A 17,115-nucleotide genomic window follows, 5' to 3' on the forward strand; every position below is an offset into this window, starting at 1 on the left:
AACATTCCACATGGATGTGGAAAAAATTGAAAAAGCTAGCAAGAAAACCAGTTGAATGCTTGAGAATGGAGTAAATGGTGAAAAAAACTTAGTGTTGATTTTTGCTGACTATTAAATTCTCGAATTCAGCTGTGAAGGTATGGTTTAATAAATGCATAGATTTTACCATATAATGATTTACTCCACCCAAAAGGGTGGAAGAAGAGAACAAAACACAATGAAATTCAAATTAAGATGCAGACTCAGTTTAATGAGATAGGCAAACATTCCACAATGCAAAAGCAAAGTAAATATTTATGTAAAGGAAGGAAGCCATTTAAGCCATTAACACTGGAACACAGACAAGACACTGCTTTTCTTACTCAGACATTAAGTACCCTCAACTCATTCATAAAGAGAGGATTACATAAAGCAAAGTAAAAATGCAACAGAAGCAATCAGAAGAAGTTATTTAAAGATTAAGGTATTTGCCATGTTTCCAGACAGCACAGGTTGGCACCCTGGCTTCCCTCTCTGCTCTGCAGGAGGCCACGAGGGTGCTCAGCCCATCTGGAAACTCTGGCCAGCAGCTCTGTCCTCAGTCCGGCACCTGGCTTCGGGCTTCGTGGTCGATGCTCTCACTGGACATCCTCGTGGGCTTTAGCAGGGCAGGCACCTTCTGCCACTGTAGCGGCCACCAAAGCCAGAGAGGCCAAAGCCCCCGGAGGAGATGGGCACTCCCTCCTCACTCAGGATGCTGCCAACGGCAGCAGATGCTGAAGATCCCACAGCGGTGTTCTGGGGGAAGGAGCTGAGGATGGGGCCGGGCAGGGTCACCACCACGGGAGAGGGCTGGATCACCACACGGGAGTCCTGGCACTGCCGGACACAGGGCTCGTTGCAGCTGTTGGCAAGTGGGGTTGGCCCACAGGGACGGCACAGATCATAGCACGACATGGCTGCGAGATGGAGGCGCACCTGGGAGAGAGGGTAGAGAAAACACACACCACATGTCAGCAGCAGCCTGACAGTTTCCTGGACAATGGAAGACATAGTCTGAGGAGCAGGGAAATGGTATATGAGGACAGAGAGGGGCTTGGGAACTTGGGTCTCCAAGGGCCCCTGCAAAGACAGTCCAAGACCTCCTCCCACCTCTCCCCTCAGTGGCAAGAAGAACAGTGATGGAGAGAGCAGCGTCAAGGAGCAAGGACCACACAAAGAGCTACATGGAGGCAAAGACTCGGTCGAGGCCAGAAGGCCAGGGGGAGAAGAAGAGAATGAGGGGAGTGAGGAGAAGGCACTTGCAGCTCACCTTGTTCGCCAAGGAGGAGAAGGCAAGAGAAGTGGATGATGGAGCCTGCTGTTGGACAGGCTTTTATACCAGTCCAGACTGCCCCAGGCATAGAGGCACCATTTGCACTTCTAATGTGTTTACCAACAGGACATTCAAGTATGCAAAACAACACAATTAAACAAATGGGTGTCTTATGTTCCCTGCAGTGACCCCTTTTCGTTTTCCTGGTCAGGACATACCCATTCCATCACACAGGCTCCTTTCAAGTGACAGGATTACAGGCCAAAATGCTTCTGGGGAAGTGACACAAAAGCACAGGAAGAAGATGAAGGCAAAAAGAAGGAGATGGCCAAATTGTCAAGTGGTGCCAGCCTCTCACCCTCCTGCAGCTTCCTTCAGGCTTTGTCCTAAATGCATGGGTACTCATTTCCATGCAAACCCGCCCTTAAAGGTCAGACTGCCAGCCAGGCTCATCAGCAAAGAGCAGGTACAGCCTTTGCTTTACCTATCAACCTGCTCAGGCTGCCTTAGGCACCAGATTTCCAAGTATGGCTGCTCTGCCATCAAGCCTCAGCCCTTCTGTGGGATCAAGCCTTGCTCTCAGGTGACAAAAGCCTGACTGGTTTTCCTCTCCCCTCTGTCCCCAGCAACTAGAGGTCCCCTGTCACCACAGCAGGCCTCTTTCAGAAACACGGACATGGCTCTCACTCTACTACTCGCTCCTGCTGCCCACTCCTGTTAAACCGAGATGTCTCCTGCAGACAAAGCCCCATACCGGACAACAAATACAGCTGCTTTCCTCCTTCCCCATCTCCACGCCTCAGATTCTGCTTTGACCCCACATACCAATGGAACAGCACACACCAGCAAACATGTGACCGTATTTCTGTGCAACACAGAACCCTGCCCAGAAACAAGGGAGGTCTGAGAGTGCCGTTGAGGGCAGCCTGGGCAGCAGCAGGTATCAGCACCTCCCTGGGGACGTGTGCCAAGAAGTGACACCAAGCCATACCAGCAGCGTGTTTCTTGGGGGCACGACTGCCCAGCAAGGAATACTAGGCATACACAGCTCAGGCCCCTCAGCCAGGCCATCTTCCCAAGGGCTGGACAAAATGCCTTCCCGATGAGGCTGGGACAACAGCAGACAAAGGCAACTGTCAAATCACAGAGGCCCGACCAAATTCCTCATTTAGGAAGATGAGGAAAGCTTTGAAGGTGCACAGTACTACCCTGATGATGACAGTAAACATCTATCCCAAAGAGTGCTGTCACGGCTCAGTACGAGCCACCTGCTGCCTACACAATGGGAGTCAGGAGCCAAGCAAGGCCACACAGCCAACAGGGCATCAGCTATACCAGCAATGGCCCTCGTTGTACAGCACCTGACCAAGGAAGATGAGGAGATGGAAGGCAGATTCAGCCAGGCGTCTAGCTCAGTGGTCAGGTTCATGGTGGTGACACAGGACTGATGACAAGACAGTCCACACTTCAGGGTCAGGTCCAGTGACGGCAACCAGGGTCAACACGAGGCCCAAAGACTGCTGACCAGGCCCAGAAAAGTAACACAGACAGACCCAAGAGAAAGCTGGGAAACCACTGGGCAACTTTAGCCCTACCAAGGCAACCCAGGGGCAGGCATAAGCAAATCTGCAACAGAGCAGGCAACCCACACTGATGACCCAGATCTGAAGGGGGGGCCAAAGGCTCAGGACAAAACTTGACTATAGCACCAGGGTCAATGGGAAGAGGGTGTGGTGGGAGGCTCCAGGTGAGCCTGATGAGGGCCATTGGGCCTCTGCCGCACTCAGACAACTCGTATGCATGAGGAGGAAATCTCCTGTGCACTTGGGACATAGGACACCAGCTGCATCTACCCCAAAAGAAGAAAGGAAGGAAGCTTCAATTAATTTTCCAAGGAAAAACATGTCTCGCACCTCAGGGTCTACCCAAAAGCTGCAATGCCTTGCAGCACCCTGCACTCCCTGATCGCCTGCTGCAGTTGTTGCCTTCGCTCCCTGGTATCAGCTTTTCACGGCACTTTGCTCCTGCTGTCAGCTCAAGGTGGCCCAGGAATGTTGACAAGGAGCATGTTTCCTGAGAGTCTTCCTGCACAGCAAGGCTGAGGGCTTTGCCTCATACCAGTAGTTGGTCAGAGAATGCAGGCCTTCAGCTATGGTGTAAGGCATGATAGGATTTCCCCAGCACAGGGGATAGCATGAGAGGTGCCCCTCACTCTGCCTCAAGCAGGAGTGGGTGACACAGACAAAAGCATCTCCTGTGGAGGACTAGAGCATAAGGGAAGAAGGGCTATGGAGCTTGTTTTCCCTTGTTTCCCCTGTGGCAGGAGCAATCACCAGAGCGCAGTGTAGTTGGACCAAACAGCCACTCCCAAGCCATGTTGCTTCCCTCCCTGATGTTGGCTCTCTTGCATTTTGGGGCAGAAGGTCAGGAAGGCACAACAGCTTCATCCAGGAGGGTTTCTTCCTCTCCTTGCTCTCGTAGGCAAGGGTGAGACAGGGACTCGCCAAAATCCCTCACTTGAATGCTGCAGAATGGTCTGGCAAACACACAAGCAGCACCTGTGCAGCCCTGCGGGACTGGTTCAGTGCTTCAGAAACAGGACTGTAGGCACACAGATGACGTGGGGGCTAACCACAACTTTAGATTCTACGTTATCCCAGTTCCCTCTAGAGAGAGTGGCTGAAAATCTCAAAAGGGAAGTATCATGAGGAGACACAGATTACAATGCAGCATAAACTTTAATGAGTCTCAAGAAGCAATCAAAGCAGCTCGTGGTCGAAGAAATCCAGGCCAGGCTGCCACAAGGTCAGCTGCCAGTCAGACCCCCTTCACCACAATGGGATGCATGTCTTCCTCCCTCACATGGTGAGAGGAAGAACAAAGATGATGCTCTTGACTTGCTTCCAGATGAACTCATGGCACAGGACAGGATGAGACAACAAGGACTCATGCTGAAGAGAAGAAAGCACAAGAAGAAGATGTCTGCTGGCCGTGTTTCCAGACAGCGCAGGCTGGCACCCTGGCTTCCCTCTCTGCTCTGCAGGAGGCCACGAGGGTGCTCAGCCCCTCTGGAAACTCTGGCCAGCAGCTTCGTCCTCAGTCCGGCACCGGGCTTCGGGCTTCGTGGTCGATGCTCTCACTGGACATCCTCGTGGGCTTTAGCAGGGCAGGCACCTTCTGCCGCAGTAGCGGCCACCAAAGCCAGAGAGGCCAAAGCCCCCAGAGGAGATGGGCACTCCCTCCTCACTCAGGATGCTACCAACGGCAGCTGAGGTGGTGGATCCCACAGCGGTGTTCTGGGGGAAGGAGCTGAGGATGGGGCCGGGCAGGGTCACCACCACGGGAGAGGGCTGGATCACCACACGGGAGTCCTGGCACTGCCGGACACAGGGCTCGTTGCAGCTGTTGGCAAGTGGGGTTGGCCCACAGGGACGGCACAGATCGTAGCACGACATGGCTGTGGGATGGAGGCGCACCTGGGAGAGAGGGTAGGGAAAGCACACGCAGCATGTCAGAAGCAGCCTGACAGCATGCTGGCCAAGACAGAAGGCATTGTCTGGGGAGCAGGGATAGGGTACATGTGGACAGGGAGGGGCCCAAGGGCCTCTGCAAAAATAGCCCAAGACCTTCTCCAAGCTACCACCGCAGTGACAAGCGGAATAGTGAGCAGCCTCAAGGGACAAAGCCCATACTGAAACTACACAGAGGCAAAGACTCGGTCGTGGCCAGAAGGCAAAGGGGAGAAGAAGAGAATAAGGGAAGTGCAGAGAAGGTACTTGCAGCTCACCTTGTTCACCAAGGAAGAGAAGGTAAGAGAAGTGTATGATGGAGCCTGCTGTTGGATGTGTTTTTATACCGGGACAAGAACACTCCAGGTACAAAGCATCCTTTGCAATTGTAATGTGTTTACCAGAAGCTCATCTTCCATGCAAAACATCACAATTACAGAAATTGTCTTGTTTATGTTACCTGCAATACTTCCTTTTTATGTCCCTGTTTAGGGCATGCTTATTCAATCAGGCAGGCTCCTTTCAAGTGACAAGATTAGAGGCCAAAATGTCTGAAAAAGGACACGTCAGCACAAGAATGGTACTGCCAGTGATGAAGAGTGTCCTAGCACTCCAGGGGATGCCAGCCTCTTAGTCTCTGGGGCATTGTGTTAGTATTTATCTTGATGATTGAGGCTGTTCTCCTCCCATCCCTGAAGCACCAGGATGGACTTCTATGTTCAAAGTCTGGCCACAACAATTGCTCCCCTTTATAATATGCCCTCATCTTGAGTTAAACATTACTTTTCTAGGCAGGGCTCCTCTAGTCTTGTTTTTTGACTCCCCATCAAATTAACTATTGCTTTTGGGAGAAATGTGCCTGGCTCTTCTCTTGTAATCATACTTCTTTCCTTCATACCTTCCTGCTTTATACATCTTAATTCCAAAAATTGGGAATGAAGGCTGCTGCTGTCCCAAGACTTTCTACTGGAGAGCTTCAATAACAAAAGCGCATGCTAAGTAATCGGTACACATCACTCTGCCTGCCTGTGTCTTTGCGCTCTGGCTGTCCAGACTGACAGCACAGCAGGCACAAGCACATATTTGGTAGGATTTCCCCAGGACGCCCCACACACCCTGCTCAGCAGCACGCATGCTCCGGGAGTCTTCACAAGGGCAGCCAGACGAGCAAAGGCACCAGACGTGCCCCTAACTCTGCCTGAGGCAGGATCAGAGTGGCAGGAGCACAGCACTGCCTGTGGAGGACAAGAGTATGGGAAGGGGGGACTGAGAACAGAGCTGTTGGTGTGCCACAACCTCGGTCTCCCCAGCTTGAGGCCAGGGTGGAGGGACAAAGCAATCATTGGCTTGGGACCAACCCAGGCACAGCCTAGCCTGCACAGCATCAGAATGGGATTTTTGGAGGGGTCCTGCAGGGCTTCCCCAGACCCACTTGGCTTCAGGACACAGTGATGCACATGTAATACCCTGAAAGACATAACACTTTTCACCACAGGACATTTCTACCAGGGGAGATCATACTTGTTCTGTTCCATTCCTGCCCTATGCAAGGTTTTCCGGACATATCACATACTCTGATTTTCTCCCTAGAGACAGAAAACATCCTCCATGTTTCCCTCTCACTCCCCTAAACAGTATACACATCCACAGCACAAGATCAAAGCAGGGCTTAGATCTCAATTTACACTGCTGTCCTAGATGCTCCTTGTCCCTTTGACTTCTTTGTGACTCTCTCATCTTTGAGGTTTTCACAGTTGTGCTTGGAGGAAGCATGAGCAAAACAATATCTTTAGAGTGGTAATCCACCATCAGAGCATCATCCAGTTGTTCACTGGCCTGCACAAGCATACCTCGTTATGTTTTACAACACACACCACTTCACTTCTCCACAAATGGATATATGCCTCAAGACTAGTCAAATCCAACTTGCATGGAGGAGATCATATTAGGACCATATCTGACCACGCGTCTCCACCCTAAGACATCACATTTCTCCCTGGACAGCTTCATTGGACATCCCAATAAAAAAAGGAAAATAAGGAGGCTCAGACTACATTGCAGCATAAACTTTAATGAATCTGAACAAAGAATCGAAACAGCACTTGGAGGAAGGGATCAGGTCCAAGCTGACACACAAACACCTGTCAGTCAGACCCCACTTTACCAGAACAGAATGAACATCTCCCTCCCTTACATGGTGAGAGAAAGAACAAAGATGATACTCTTCACTTGCTTCCAGATGAACTCATGGCACAGGACAGCAGGAGACAACAAGGACTCAGGATGAAGAGAAGAAAGCACAAGAAGAAGATGTCTGCTGGCCGTGTTTCCAGACAGCGCAGGCTGGCACCCTGGCTTCCCTCTCTGCTCTGCAGGAGGCCACGAGGGTACTCAGCCCCTCTGGAAACTCTGGCCAGCAGCTCTGTCCTCAGTCCGGCACCTGGCTTCAGGCTTCGTGGTCTTTGTGCTCACTAGACATCCTCATGAGCTTTAGCAGGGCAGGCACCTTCTGCCGCAGTAGCGGCCACCAAAGCCAGAGAGGCCAAAGCCCCCAGAGGAGATGGGCACTCCCTCCTCACTCAGGATGCTGCCAACGGCAGCTGAGGTGGTGGATCCCACAGCGGTGTTCTGGGGGAAGGAGCTGAGGATGGGGCCGGGCAGGGTCACCACCACAGGAGAGGGCTGGATCACCACACGGGAGTCCTGGCACTGCCGGACACAGGGCTCGTTGCAGCTGTTGGCAAGTGGGGTTGGCCCACAGGGACGGCACAGATCATAGCACGACATGGCTGCGGGATGCAGGTGAACCTAGGAGAGAGGGCAGGGAAAGCACACGCAGCATGTCAGCAGCAGCCTGACAGCCTGCTGACCAAGACAGAAGGCATAGTCAGAGGAGCAGGGAAATGGTGTATGAGGACAGAGAGGGACTTGGGAACTTGGGTCTCCAAGGGCCCCTGCAAAGACAGTCCAAGACCTCCTCCCACCTCTCCCCTCAGTGGCAAGAAGAACAGTGATGGAGAGAGCAGCATCAAGGAGCAAGACACACACCAAAGCTACATGGAGGCAAAGACTCGGTCGAGGCCAGAAGGCCAAGGGGAGAAGAAGAGAATGAGGGGAGTGAGGAGAAGGCACTTGCAGCTCACCTTGTTCGCCAAGGAGGAGAAGGCAAGAGAAGTGGATGATGGAGCATGCTGTTGGATGGGTTTTTATACTGGCTCGGACAGCCTCAGGCCCAGTGGCACACCACGTATGCAGTATGTGTTATAGCAAGCCCATTTGTATGTAAAACACTACAATTAAAGGAATGGGTGTCTTGTTTCTGTTCCCTGCAACGCTCCCTTTTCATTTCCTTGCTTAAGACATGCCCATTCCACCATGGAGTCTTCTTTCAAGTCACAGGATTAGAGGCCAAAATATTTTTTTCCAGGAGACGTGACACGTCAGCACAAGCAGATGATGCAGCCAGTGATGAGGAGTGTGCAACCTCGTCTGGAAATGCCAGCCTCTTGCCCTTTGGGGCCTTGCTTCAACACTTGTCCTGATGTTTGGGGTAGGTTTCCTCCTAACCCTGAAGCTTCGCCTGGACTTCCACATGGGAGGGCCAGCATCATCAATTGTTCCCCCTAATGCTATAATAAAATCTTAAGTTAGGGAATGGCTTAGTTTGGAAGGGACCTTTAAAGATCATCTAGTTCAACCTTCTGCCTTGGGCAGGGACATCTGCCAGATCTGGTTACTCATATTCCATTCAACCTTACTTTGAACATTCTCAGTGCTGAGGCATCCTCAACTTCTCTGCACAACCTCTTCCAGTGTGTAACAACCTTCACTGTGAAAACTTTCTTCGTTAGATCCCCTCTCAACTTACCGTCTTTCCATTTAAAACTGTTTTCCCTTGTCCTGTCACTGCTGTGCCTGGTAAAAAGTCTTTATCCATCTTTCTTACAAGACAACTTCAGATATTTAAAGGCTGCAAAAAGGTTTCCCTGGAGCCTTCTCCTCTCCAGGCTCAACAAGCCCAACTCTCTCAGCCTGCCTTTAGAGCAGAGGTACTCCAGCCCCCAGGTCATTTTCAAGGCCTCTGCTAGACCTACTCTAACAGGTCCATGTCTTTCTTGTACCAGGGAACCCAGAGATGGATGTGGTACTCTGGGTGAAGTAGAGCACAGCAGATGGAGACAATTACCTCCCTTTTTCCTGCTGGACACACTTCTTTTCATGCAGCCCAAGATGTAATTGGGTTTCTGGGCTACAAGCACATATTGCTGACTCCTACACTGCAGGGCCAATCTCAGTCAATTCACAGAATCATAGAGTCATTTAGGTTGGAAAAGACCTCTAAGATCATCAAGTGCAACTCTTAGCCTAGCACTGCCAAGGCTACCACTAAACCATGTGTCAAAGCACCACAAATACATGCCCACAGCCAGCCTGTACTGACATGGGGGATCTCCTCAAATCAGATGCAGGAACTTGCACGTGCCCTTGCTGAACTCCATGAAGTTCACATGGCCCCAGTTCTCCCATCTGGCAGGGTGACTTCTGCTAAAATCCATTCCCAATAGGGATATCAACTGTACCACTCGTCTTGGTGTCATCAACAACGTTAGTGTCACCCATAACCCTCTCCCATGGCATCCTGCTAGCAAAGCTGAGAACGTGTGGGATAGATTATTGGACAATAAAGTGGGTTGAGAACTGGCTGTCTGTCCTAGCTAAGAGGGTGGTTATCGGCATTGCACAGTCCAGGTGGAGACCTGTGAGTAGCTATGTTCCCCAGGGGTCAGTGCTGCGTCTGGTCTTCTTCATCATCTTCATTGACGACCTTGGTGAGGAAATAGTGTCTACCCTCAGCAAGTACACCAATGATGCAAAGCTAGGCATAGTGGCTGACATTTCAGAAGGCTGTGCTGCCATTCAGCAAGATCTGGACAGGCTGGAGAGCTGGGCAGGGAGAAACCAAATGAGGTTTAACGAGAGTAAGTGTAGAGTCCTGCCCCTGGGAAGGAACAACCGTATGTATCAGTACACGCTGGAGGATGACCTGCTGGAGAGAAGCTCTGTGGAAAAGGACCTGGGGGTCCCGGTGGACGACAAGTTGGCCATGAGCCAGCAGTGTGCCCTTGTAGGCAAGAAGGCCAAAGGGATCCTAGTGTGCATTTAAAGGAAGGTGACCAGCCGGTCAAGGGAGGTGATCCTCCTTGGATCTACTCAGCTCTGGTCAGCCCTGGTCAGGCCTCACCTGGAGTACTGTATCCAGTTCTGGGTTCCTGGAATAAAAAATACAGGAATCTCCTGGAAAGAGTCCAGTGTAGGGCCACAAAGGGGGCAAGGAACATCTCACCTATGAGGAAAGGCTGACAGACCTGGGTCTGTTGAGCCTTGAGAAAAGAAGACTGAGAGGGGATCTTATTCATGTTTATAAATACCTTAAGTGTAGGAGACAGAGGGATGTGGCCAACCTCTTTTCAGGGGTTTGTGGGGAAAGGAAAAGGGGCAATGTACACAAAATGGATCACAGGAAGTTCCGCACCAACATTCAAAAGTTCTTCACAGTGACAGTGACAGAGCACTGGAACAGGCTGCACAGGAAGGTTTTGGACTCTCCTTCTTTGAAGACACTAAAGACCGGTCTGGGTACCTACTTGGGCAAACTGCTCTAAGAAACCTGCTTTCACAATGGGGGTTGGACCCAGAGATATATTTAGGTCCCTTTCAAACCCAGTTCTTTAATTCTATGATTCTAAGACTTTGTCAATACAAATTTGCCCACCTCTCTTAGACTCTTATAAAGACCAAATTCTTTAAGGGTACTCATCTCCTAAAGGAACGAAGGAGATTCACATTAGGACCATATTCTCTCATTCTTTTCCAATCCAAGACATCACATTTCTCACTGGACAGATTCACTGAATATCCCAATAGAAAAGGAACATAAGGAGACTCAGATTACTTTGAAGCAAAAACTTTAATGAGTCTGAAGAAGGAATCACAACAATTCACAATGGAAGGGATCCGGCCAAGTCTGACACAAGGACAGCTGTCATGCAAGACCCTACTTCACCACAAAAGCATGCACATCTTCCTCCCTGAGAAGATGGCAGGAAGAAGAAACAGGACATTCTTGACTTGCTTCCAGATGAACTCATGGCACAGGACAGCAGGAGACAACAAGGACTCAGGATGAAGAGAAGAAAGCGCAAGAAGAAGAAGCTGTCTGCTGGCCATGTTTCCAGACAGCGCAGGCTGGCACCCTGGCTTCCCTCTCTGCTCTGCAGGAGGCCACGAGGGTGCTCAGCCCATCTGGAAACTCTGGCCAGCAGCTCCGTCCTCAGTCCGGCACAGGGCTTCGGGCTTCGTGGTCTTTGTGCTCACTGGACGTCCTCATGAGCTTTAGCAGGGCAGGCACCTTCTGCCACTGTAGCGGCCACCAAAGCCAGAGAGGCCAAAGCCCCCGGAGGAGATGGGCACTCCTTCAGAACTCAGTATGCTGCCAACGGCAGCTGAGGTGGTGGATCCCACAGCGGTGTTCTGGGGGAAGGAGCTGAGGATGGGGCCGGGCAGGGTCACCACCACGGGAGAGGGCTGGATCACCACACGGGAGTCCTGGCACTGCCGGACACAGGGCTCGTTGCAGCTGTTGGCAAGTGGGGTTGGCCCACAGGGACGGCACAGATCATAGCACGACATGGCTGCGGGATGCAGGTGAACCTAGGAGAGAGGGCAGGGAAAGCACACGCAGCATGTCAGCAGCAGCCTGACAGCCTGCTGACCAAGACAGAAGGCATAGTCAGAGGAGCAGGGAAATGGTGTATGAGGACAGAGAGGGACTTGGGAACTTGGGTCTCCAAGGGCCCCTGCAAAGACAGTCCAAGACCTCCTCCCACCTCTCCCCTCAGTGGCAAGAAGAACAGTGATGGAGAGAGCAGCATCAAGGAGCAAGACACACACCAAAGCTACATGGAGGCAAAGACTCGGTCGAGGCCAGAAGGCCAAGGGGAGAAGAAGAGAATGAGGGGAGTGAGGAGAAGGCACTTGCAGCTCACCTTGTTCGCCAAGGAGGAGAAGGCAAGAGAAGTGGATGATGGAGCATGCTGTTGGATGGGTTTTTATACTGGCTCGGACAGCCTCAGGCCCAGTGGCACACCACGTATGCAGTATGTGTTATAGCAAGCCCATTTGTATGTAAAACACTACAATTAAAGGAATGGGTGTCTTGTTTCTGTTCCCTGCAACGCTCCCTTTTCATTTCCTTGCTTAAGACATGCCCATTCCACCATGGAGTCTTCTTTCAAGTCACAGGATTAGAGGCCAAAATATTTTTTTCCAGGAGACGTGACACGTCAGCACAAGCAGATGATGCAGCCAGTGATGAGGAGTGTGCAACCTCGTCTGGAAATGCCAGCCTCTTGCCCTTTGGGGCCTTGCTTCAACACTTGTCCTGATGTTTGGGGTAGGTTTCCTCCTAACCCTGAAGCTTCGCCTGGACTTCCACATGGGAGGGCCAGCATCATCAATTGTTCCCCCTAATGCTATAATAAAATCTTAAGTTAGGGAATGGCTTAGTTTGGAAGGGACCTTTAAAGATCATCTAGTTCAACCTTCTGCCTTGGGCAGGGACATCTGCCAGATCTGGTTACTCATATTCCATTCAACCTTACTTTGAACATTCTCAGTGCTGAGGCATCCTCAACTTCTCTGCACAACCTCTTCCAGTGTGTAACAACCTTCACTGTGAAAACTTTCTTCGTTAGATCCCCTCTCAACTTACCGTCTTTCCATTTAAAACTGTTTTCCCTTGTTCTGTCACTGCTGTGCCTGGTAAAAAGTCTTTATCCATCTTTCTTACAAGACAACTTCAGATATTTAAAGGCTGCAAAAAGGTTTCCCTGGAGCCTTCTCCTCTCCAGGCTCAACAAGCCCAACTCTCTCAGCCTGCCTTTAGAGCAGAGGTACTCCAGCCCCCAGGTCATTTTCAAGGCCTCTGCTAGACCTGCTCTAACAGGTCCATGTCTTTCTTGTACCAGGGAACCCAGAGATGGATATGGTACTCTGGGTGAAGTAGAGCACAGCAGATGGAGACAATTACCTCCCTTTTTCCTGCTGGACACACTTCTTTTCATGCAGCCCAAGATGTAATTGGGTTTCTGGGCTACAAGCACATATTGCTGACTCCTACACTGCAGGGCCAATCTCAGTCAATTCACAGAATCATAGAGTCATTTAGGTTGGAAAAGACCTCTAAGATCATCAAGTGCAACTCTTAGCCTAGCACTGCCAAGGCTACCACTAAACCATGTGTCAAAGCACCACAAATACATGCCCACAGCCAGCCTGTACTGACATGGGGGATCTCCTCAAATCAGATGCAGGAACTTGCACGTGCCCTTGCTGAACTCCATGAAGTTCACATGGCCCCAGTTCTCCCATCTGGCAGGGTGACTTCTGCTAAAATCCATTCCCAATAGGGATATCAACTGTACCACTCGTCTTGGTGTCATCAACAACGTTAGTGTAACCCATAAACATTATGGTCACTCAGGTCCACTTATGCATCACCTTTCTAAGGAAGACACCTCTAGACTTGGGTTTTGGACTCTCCCTCATATTAAATATGGTCTTGGGAGAAAGGTGTGTGGCTTTTCTTTTTTAATCATGCGTCGCCCATTCATAACTTCATGCCTTACACAGCAGAATAGGAAGTGTTGGAAATCCTTCCTTGTTGGTGATATTTCAATGAGAGGGAGTTCCCGGACACACTTCTAAGACTTCAGACTTTGCCAATATGACTTTCCTGCACCTCCTTACACTCTTATAAAGACCAAATTCTTAAAGGGTATTCATCTCCCACAGGAACGAAGGAGATACACATTAGGACCATATCCTCTCATGCTATTCCAATCCAAGACATCACATTTCTCACTGGAGAGATTCACTGAACATCCCAATAGAAAAAGGAACATAAAGAGACTCAGATTACTTTGAAGCAAAAACTTTAATGAGTCTGAAGAATGAATCAAAGCAGCACATGGAAAAAAGGATCCAGACCACGCTGCCAAAAAGACAGCTGGCAGTCAGATCCCACTTCACCCGGAAAAGCGTGCAGGTCTTCCTCCTTTGGAAGATGGAACGAAGAAAAAACAGGAAACTCTTGACTTGCTTCCAGATGAATCCATGGCACAGGACAGCAGCAGACAACAAGGGCACAGAATGCAGACAAGAAAACTGGAGAAGAAGCTGTCTGTGTTTCCAGGGTGCTCAGCCCATCTGGAAACTCTGGCCAGCAGCTCCGTCCTCAGTCCGGCACAGGGCTTCGGGCTTCCTGGTCAATGCGCTCACTGGACATCCTCGTGGGCTTTAGCAGGGCAGGCACCTTCTGCCGCTGTAGCGGCCACCAAAGCCAGAGAGGCCAAAGCCCCCGGAGGAGATGGGCACTCCCTCCTCACTCAGGATGCTGCCAACAGCAGCTGAGGTGGTGGATCCCACAGCGGTGTTCTGGGGGAAGGAGCTGAGGATGGGGCCGGGCAGGGTCACCACCACGGGAGAGGGCTGGATCACCACACGGGAGTCCTGGCACTGCCGGACACAGGGCTCGTTGCAGCTGTTGGCAAGTGGGGTTGGCCCACAGGGACGGCACAGATCGTAGCACGACATGGCTGTGGGATGGAGGCGCACCTGGGAGAGAGGGTAGGCAAAGCACACACAGCGTGTCAGCAGCAGCCTGATAGCCTGCTGGCCAAGACAGAAGGTATAGTCTGGGGAGCAGGGATAGCGTACATGAGGACAGGGAGGGGCTTGGGAACTTGGGTCCCCAAGGGCCCCTGCAAAGACAGTCCAAGACCTCCTCCCACCTCTCCCCTCAGTGGCAAGCAGAACAGTGATGGAGGGAGCAGCGTCAAGGAGCAAGGACCACACAAAGAGCTACATGGAGGCAAAGACTCGGTCGAGGCCAGAAGGCCAAGGGGAGAAGAAGAGAATGAGGGGAGTGAGGAGAAGGCACTTGCAGCTCACCTTGTTCGCCAAGGAGGAGAAGGCAAGAGAAGTGGATGATGGAGCCTGCTGTTGGACAGGCTTTTATACCAGTCCAGACTGCCCCAGGCCCAGAGGTGCCTTTTGCGCATGTAATGTGTATACCAGAAAGCTCATCTTGCATGCAAAACACCGCAATGGAAGAGATGGGTGACTTATGTTCCCTGCAGTGACCCCTTTTCGTTTTCCTGGTCAGGACATACCCATTCCATCACACAGGCTCCTTTCAAGTGACAGGATTACAGGCCAAAATGCTTCTGGGGAAGTGACACAAAAGCACAGGAAGAAGATGAAGGCAAAAAGAAGGAGATGGCCAAATTGTCAAGTGGTGCCAGCCTCTCACCCTCCTGCAGCTTCCTTCAGGCTTTGTCCTAAATGCATGGGTACTCATTTCCATGCAAACCCGCCCTTAAAGGTCAGACTGCCAGCCAGGCTCATCAGCAAAGAGCAGGTACAGCCTTTGCTTTACCTATCAACCTGCTCAGGCTGCCTTAGGCACCAGATTTCCAAGTATGGCTGCTCTGCCATCAAGCCTCAGCCCTTCTGTGGGATCAAGCCTTGCTCTCAGGTGACAAAAGCCTGACTGGTTTTCCTCTCCCCTCTGTCCCCAGCAACTAGAGGTCCCCTGTCACCACAGCAGGCCTCTTTCAGAAACACGGACATGGCTCTCACTCTACTACTCGCTCCTGCTGCCCACTCCTGTTAAACCGAGATGTCTCCTGCAGACAAAGCCCCATACCGGACAACAAATACAGCTGCTTTCCTCCTTCCCCATCTCCACGCCTCAGATTCTGCTTTGACCCCACATACCAATGGAACAGCACACACCAGCAAACATGTGACCGTATTTCTGTGCAACACAGAACCCTGCCCAGAAACAAGGGAGGTCTGAGAGTGCCGTTGAGGGCAGCCTGGGCAGCAGCAGGTATCAGCACCTCCCTGGGGACGTGTGCCAAGAAGTGACACCAAGCCATACCAGCAGCGTGTTTCTTGGGGGCACGACTGCCCAGCAAGGAATACTAGGCATACACAGCTCAGGCCCCTCAGCCAGGCCATCTTCCCAAGGGCTGGACAAAATGCCTTCCCGATGAGGCTGGGACAACAGCAGACAAAGGCAACTGTCAAATCACAGAGGCCCGACCAAATTCCTCATTTAGGAAGATGAGGAAAGCTTTGAAGGTGCACAGTACTACCCTGATGATGACAGTAAACATCTATCCCAAAGAGTGCTGTCACGGCTCAGTACGAGCCACCTGCTGCCTACACAATGGGAGTCAGGAGCCAAGCAAGGCCACACAGCCAACAGGGCATCAGCTATACCAGCAATGGCCCTCGTTGTACAGCACCTGACCAAGGAAGATGAGGAGATGGAAGGCAGATTCAGCCAGGCGTCTAGCTCAGTGGTCAGGTTCATGGTGGTGACACAGGACTGATGACAAGACAGTCCACACTTCAGGGTCAGGTCCAGTGACGGCAACCAGGGTCAACACGAGGCCCAAAGACTGCTGACCAGGCCCAGAAAAGTAACACAGACAGACCCAAGAGAAAGCTGGGAAACCACTGGGCAACTTTAGCCCTACCAAGGCAACCCAGGGGCAGGCATAAGCAAATCTGCAACAGAGCAGGCAACCCACACTGATGACCCAGATCTGAAGGGGGGGCCAAAGGCTCAGGACAAAACTTGACTATAGCACCAGGGTCAATGGGAAGAGGGTGTGGTGGGAGGCTCCAGGTGAGCCTGATGAGGGCCATTGGGCCTCTGCCGCACTCAGACAACTCGTATGCATGAGGAGGAAATCTCCTGTGCACTTGGGACATAGGACACCAGCTGCATCTACCCCAAAAGAAGAAAGGAAGGAAGCTTCAATTAATTTTCCAAGGAAAAACATGTCTCGCACCTCAGGGTCTACCCAAAAGCTGCAATGCCTTGCAGCACCCTGCACTCCCTGATCGCCTGCTGCAGTTGTTGCCTTCGCTCCCTGGTATCAGCTTTTCACGGCACTTTGCTCCTGCTGTCAGCTCAAGGTGGCCCAGGAATGTTGACAAGGAGCATGTTTCCTGAGAGTCTTCCTGCACAGCAAGGCTGAGGGCTTTGCCTCATACCAGTAGTTGGTCAGAGAATGCAGGCCTTCAGCTATGGTGTAAGGCATGATAGGATTTCCCCAGCACAGGGGATAGCATGAGAGGTGCCCCTCACTCTGCCTCAAGCAGGAGTGGGTGACACAGACAAAAGCATCTCCTGTGGAGGACTAGAGCATAAGGGAAGAAGGGCTATGGAGCTTG

The 17,115-nt window shown here is 51.4% G+C and overlaps 5 protein-coding genes across 5 annotated transcripts; all 5 read right to left on the reverse strand.

Moving 5' to 3' along the window:
• Nucleotides 1-229: 229 nt before the first annotated feature.
• LOC137845625 (feather keratin 1-like) lies at nucleotides 230-952 on the reverse strand. Its single transcript, XM_068662973.1, has one exon. The coding sequence runs from the start codon at nucleotides 934-936 to the stop codon at nucleotides 640-642; it is 297 nt and encodes a 98-aa protein (XP_068519074.1). The 5' UTR covers nucleotides 937-952; the 3' UTR covers nucleotides 230-639.
• Nucleotides 953-4,380: 3,428 nt separating this feature from the next.
• On the reverse strand, nucleotides 4,381-4,766 carry LOC137845590 (feather beta keratin-like). The gene has a single exon (XM_068662935.1). It carries the CDS (start codon nucleotides 4,747-4,749, stop codon nucleotides 4,453-4,455), a length of 297 nt encoding a protein of 98 aa, XP_068519036.1. The 5' UTR covers nucleotides 4,750-4,766; the 3' UTR covers nucleotides 4,381-4,452.
• A 2,100-nt stretch (nucleotides 4,767-6,866) lies between these two features.
• LOC137845588 (feather beta keratin-like) lies at nucleotides 6,867-8,397 on the reverse strand. The gene is made up of 3 exons (XM_068662934.1): nucleotides 8,369-8,397; nucleotides 7,936-7,987; nucleotides 6,867-7,611 (listed from the first exon to the last, which is right to left on the reverse strand). The coding sequence occupies exons 1-3, from the start codon at nucleotides 8,395-8,397 to the stop codon at nucleotides 7,294-7,296; spliced, it is 399 nt and encodes a 132-aa protein (XP_068519035.1). The 3' UTR covers nucleotides 6,867-7,293.
• A 2,373-nt stretch (nucleotides 8,398-10,770) lies between these two features.
• LOC137845573 (feather beta keratin) lies at nucleotides 10,771-11,509 on the reverse strand. Its single transcript, XM_068662914.1, has one exon. It carries the CDS (start codon nucleotides 11,491-11,493, stop codon nucleotides 11,197-11,199), a length of 297 nt encoding a protein of 98 aa, XP_068519015.1. The 5' UTR covers nucleotides 11,494-11,509; the 3' UTR covers nucleotides 10,771-11,196.
• Nucleotides 11,510-13,969: 2,460 nt separating this feature from the next.
• Nucleotides 13,970-14,849, reverse strand: LOC137845602 (feather beta keratin-like). The gene is made up of 2 exons (XM_068662950.1): nucleotides 14,815-14,849; nucleotides 13,970-14,478 (listed from the first exon to the last, which is right to left on the reverse strand). The coding sequence occupies exon 2, from the start codon at nucleotides 14,455-14,457 to the stop codon at nucleotides 14,161-14,163; it is 297 nt and encodes a 98-aa protein (XP_068519051.1). The 5' UTR covers nucleotides 14,458-14,478; nucleotides 14,815-14,849; the 3' UTR covers nucleotides 13,970-14,160.
• Between the last annotated feature and the right edge of the window lie 2,266 nt (nucleotides 14,850-17,115).

The sequence above is a fragment of the Anas acuta genome, chromosome 28 (genome assembly GCF_963932015.1).
Source record: "Anas acuta chromosome 28, bAnaAcu1.1, whole genome shotgun sequence".
Taxonomy (NCBI): Eukaryota; Metazoa; Chordata; class Aves; order Anseriformes; family Anatidae; genus Anas; species Anas acuta.

Excerpts from the sequence above, each read along its gene's own strand:
- LOC137845573 (XM_068662914.1), bottom strand. The coding sequence starts at position 11,493 with ATGTCGTGCTATGATCTGTGCCGTCCCTGTGGGCCAACCCCACTTGCC.
- LOC137845590 (XM_068662935.1), bottom strand. The coding sequence starts at position 4,749 with ATGTCGTGCTACGATCTGTGCCGTCCCTGTGGGCCAACCCCACTTGCC.
- LOC137845588 (XM_068662934.1), bottom strand. The coding sequence starts at position 8,397 with ATGTGGAAGTCCAGGCGAAGCTTCAGGGT. Across the intron at positions 7,988-8,368 it reads TCCAGGCGAAGCTTCAGGGT|CATCATCCACTTCTCTTGCC; the intron begins TAGGAGGAAACC and ends AACAGCATGCTC. Across the intron at positions 7,612-7,935 it reads GCGAACAAGGTGAGCTGCAA|GTTCACCTGCATCCCGCAGC; the intron begins GTGCCTTCTCCT and ends CCTCTCTCCTAG.
- LOC137845602 (XM_068662950.1), bottom strand. The coding sequence starts at position 14,457 with ATGTCGTGCTACGATCTGTGCCGTCCCTGTGGGCCAACCCCACTTGCC.
- LOC137845625 (XM_068662973.1), bottom strand. The coding sequence starts at position 936 with ATGTCGTGCTATGATCTGTGCCGTCCCTGTGGGCCAACCCCACTTGCC.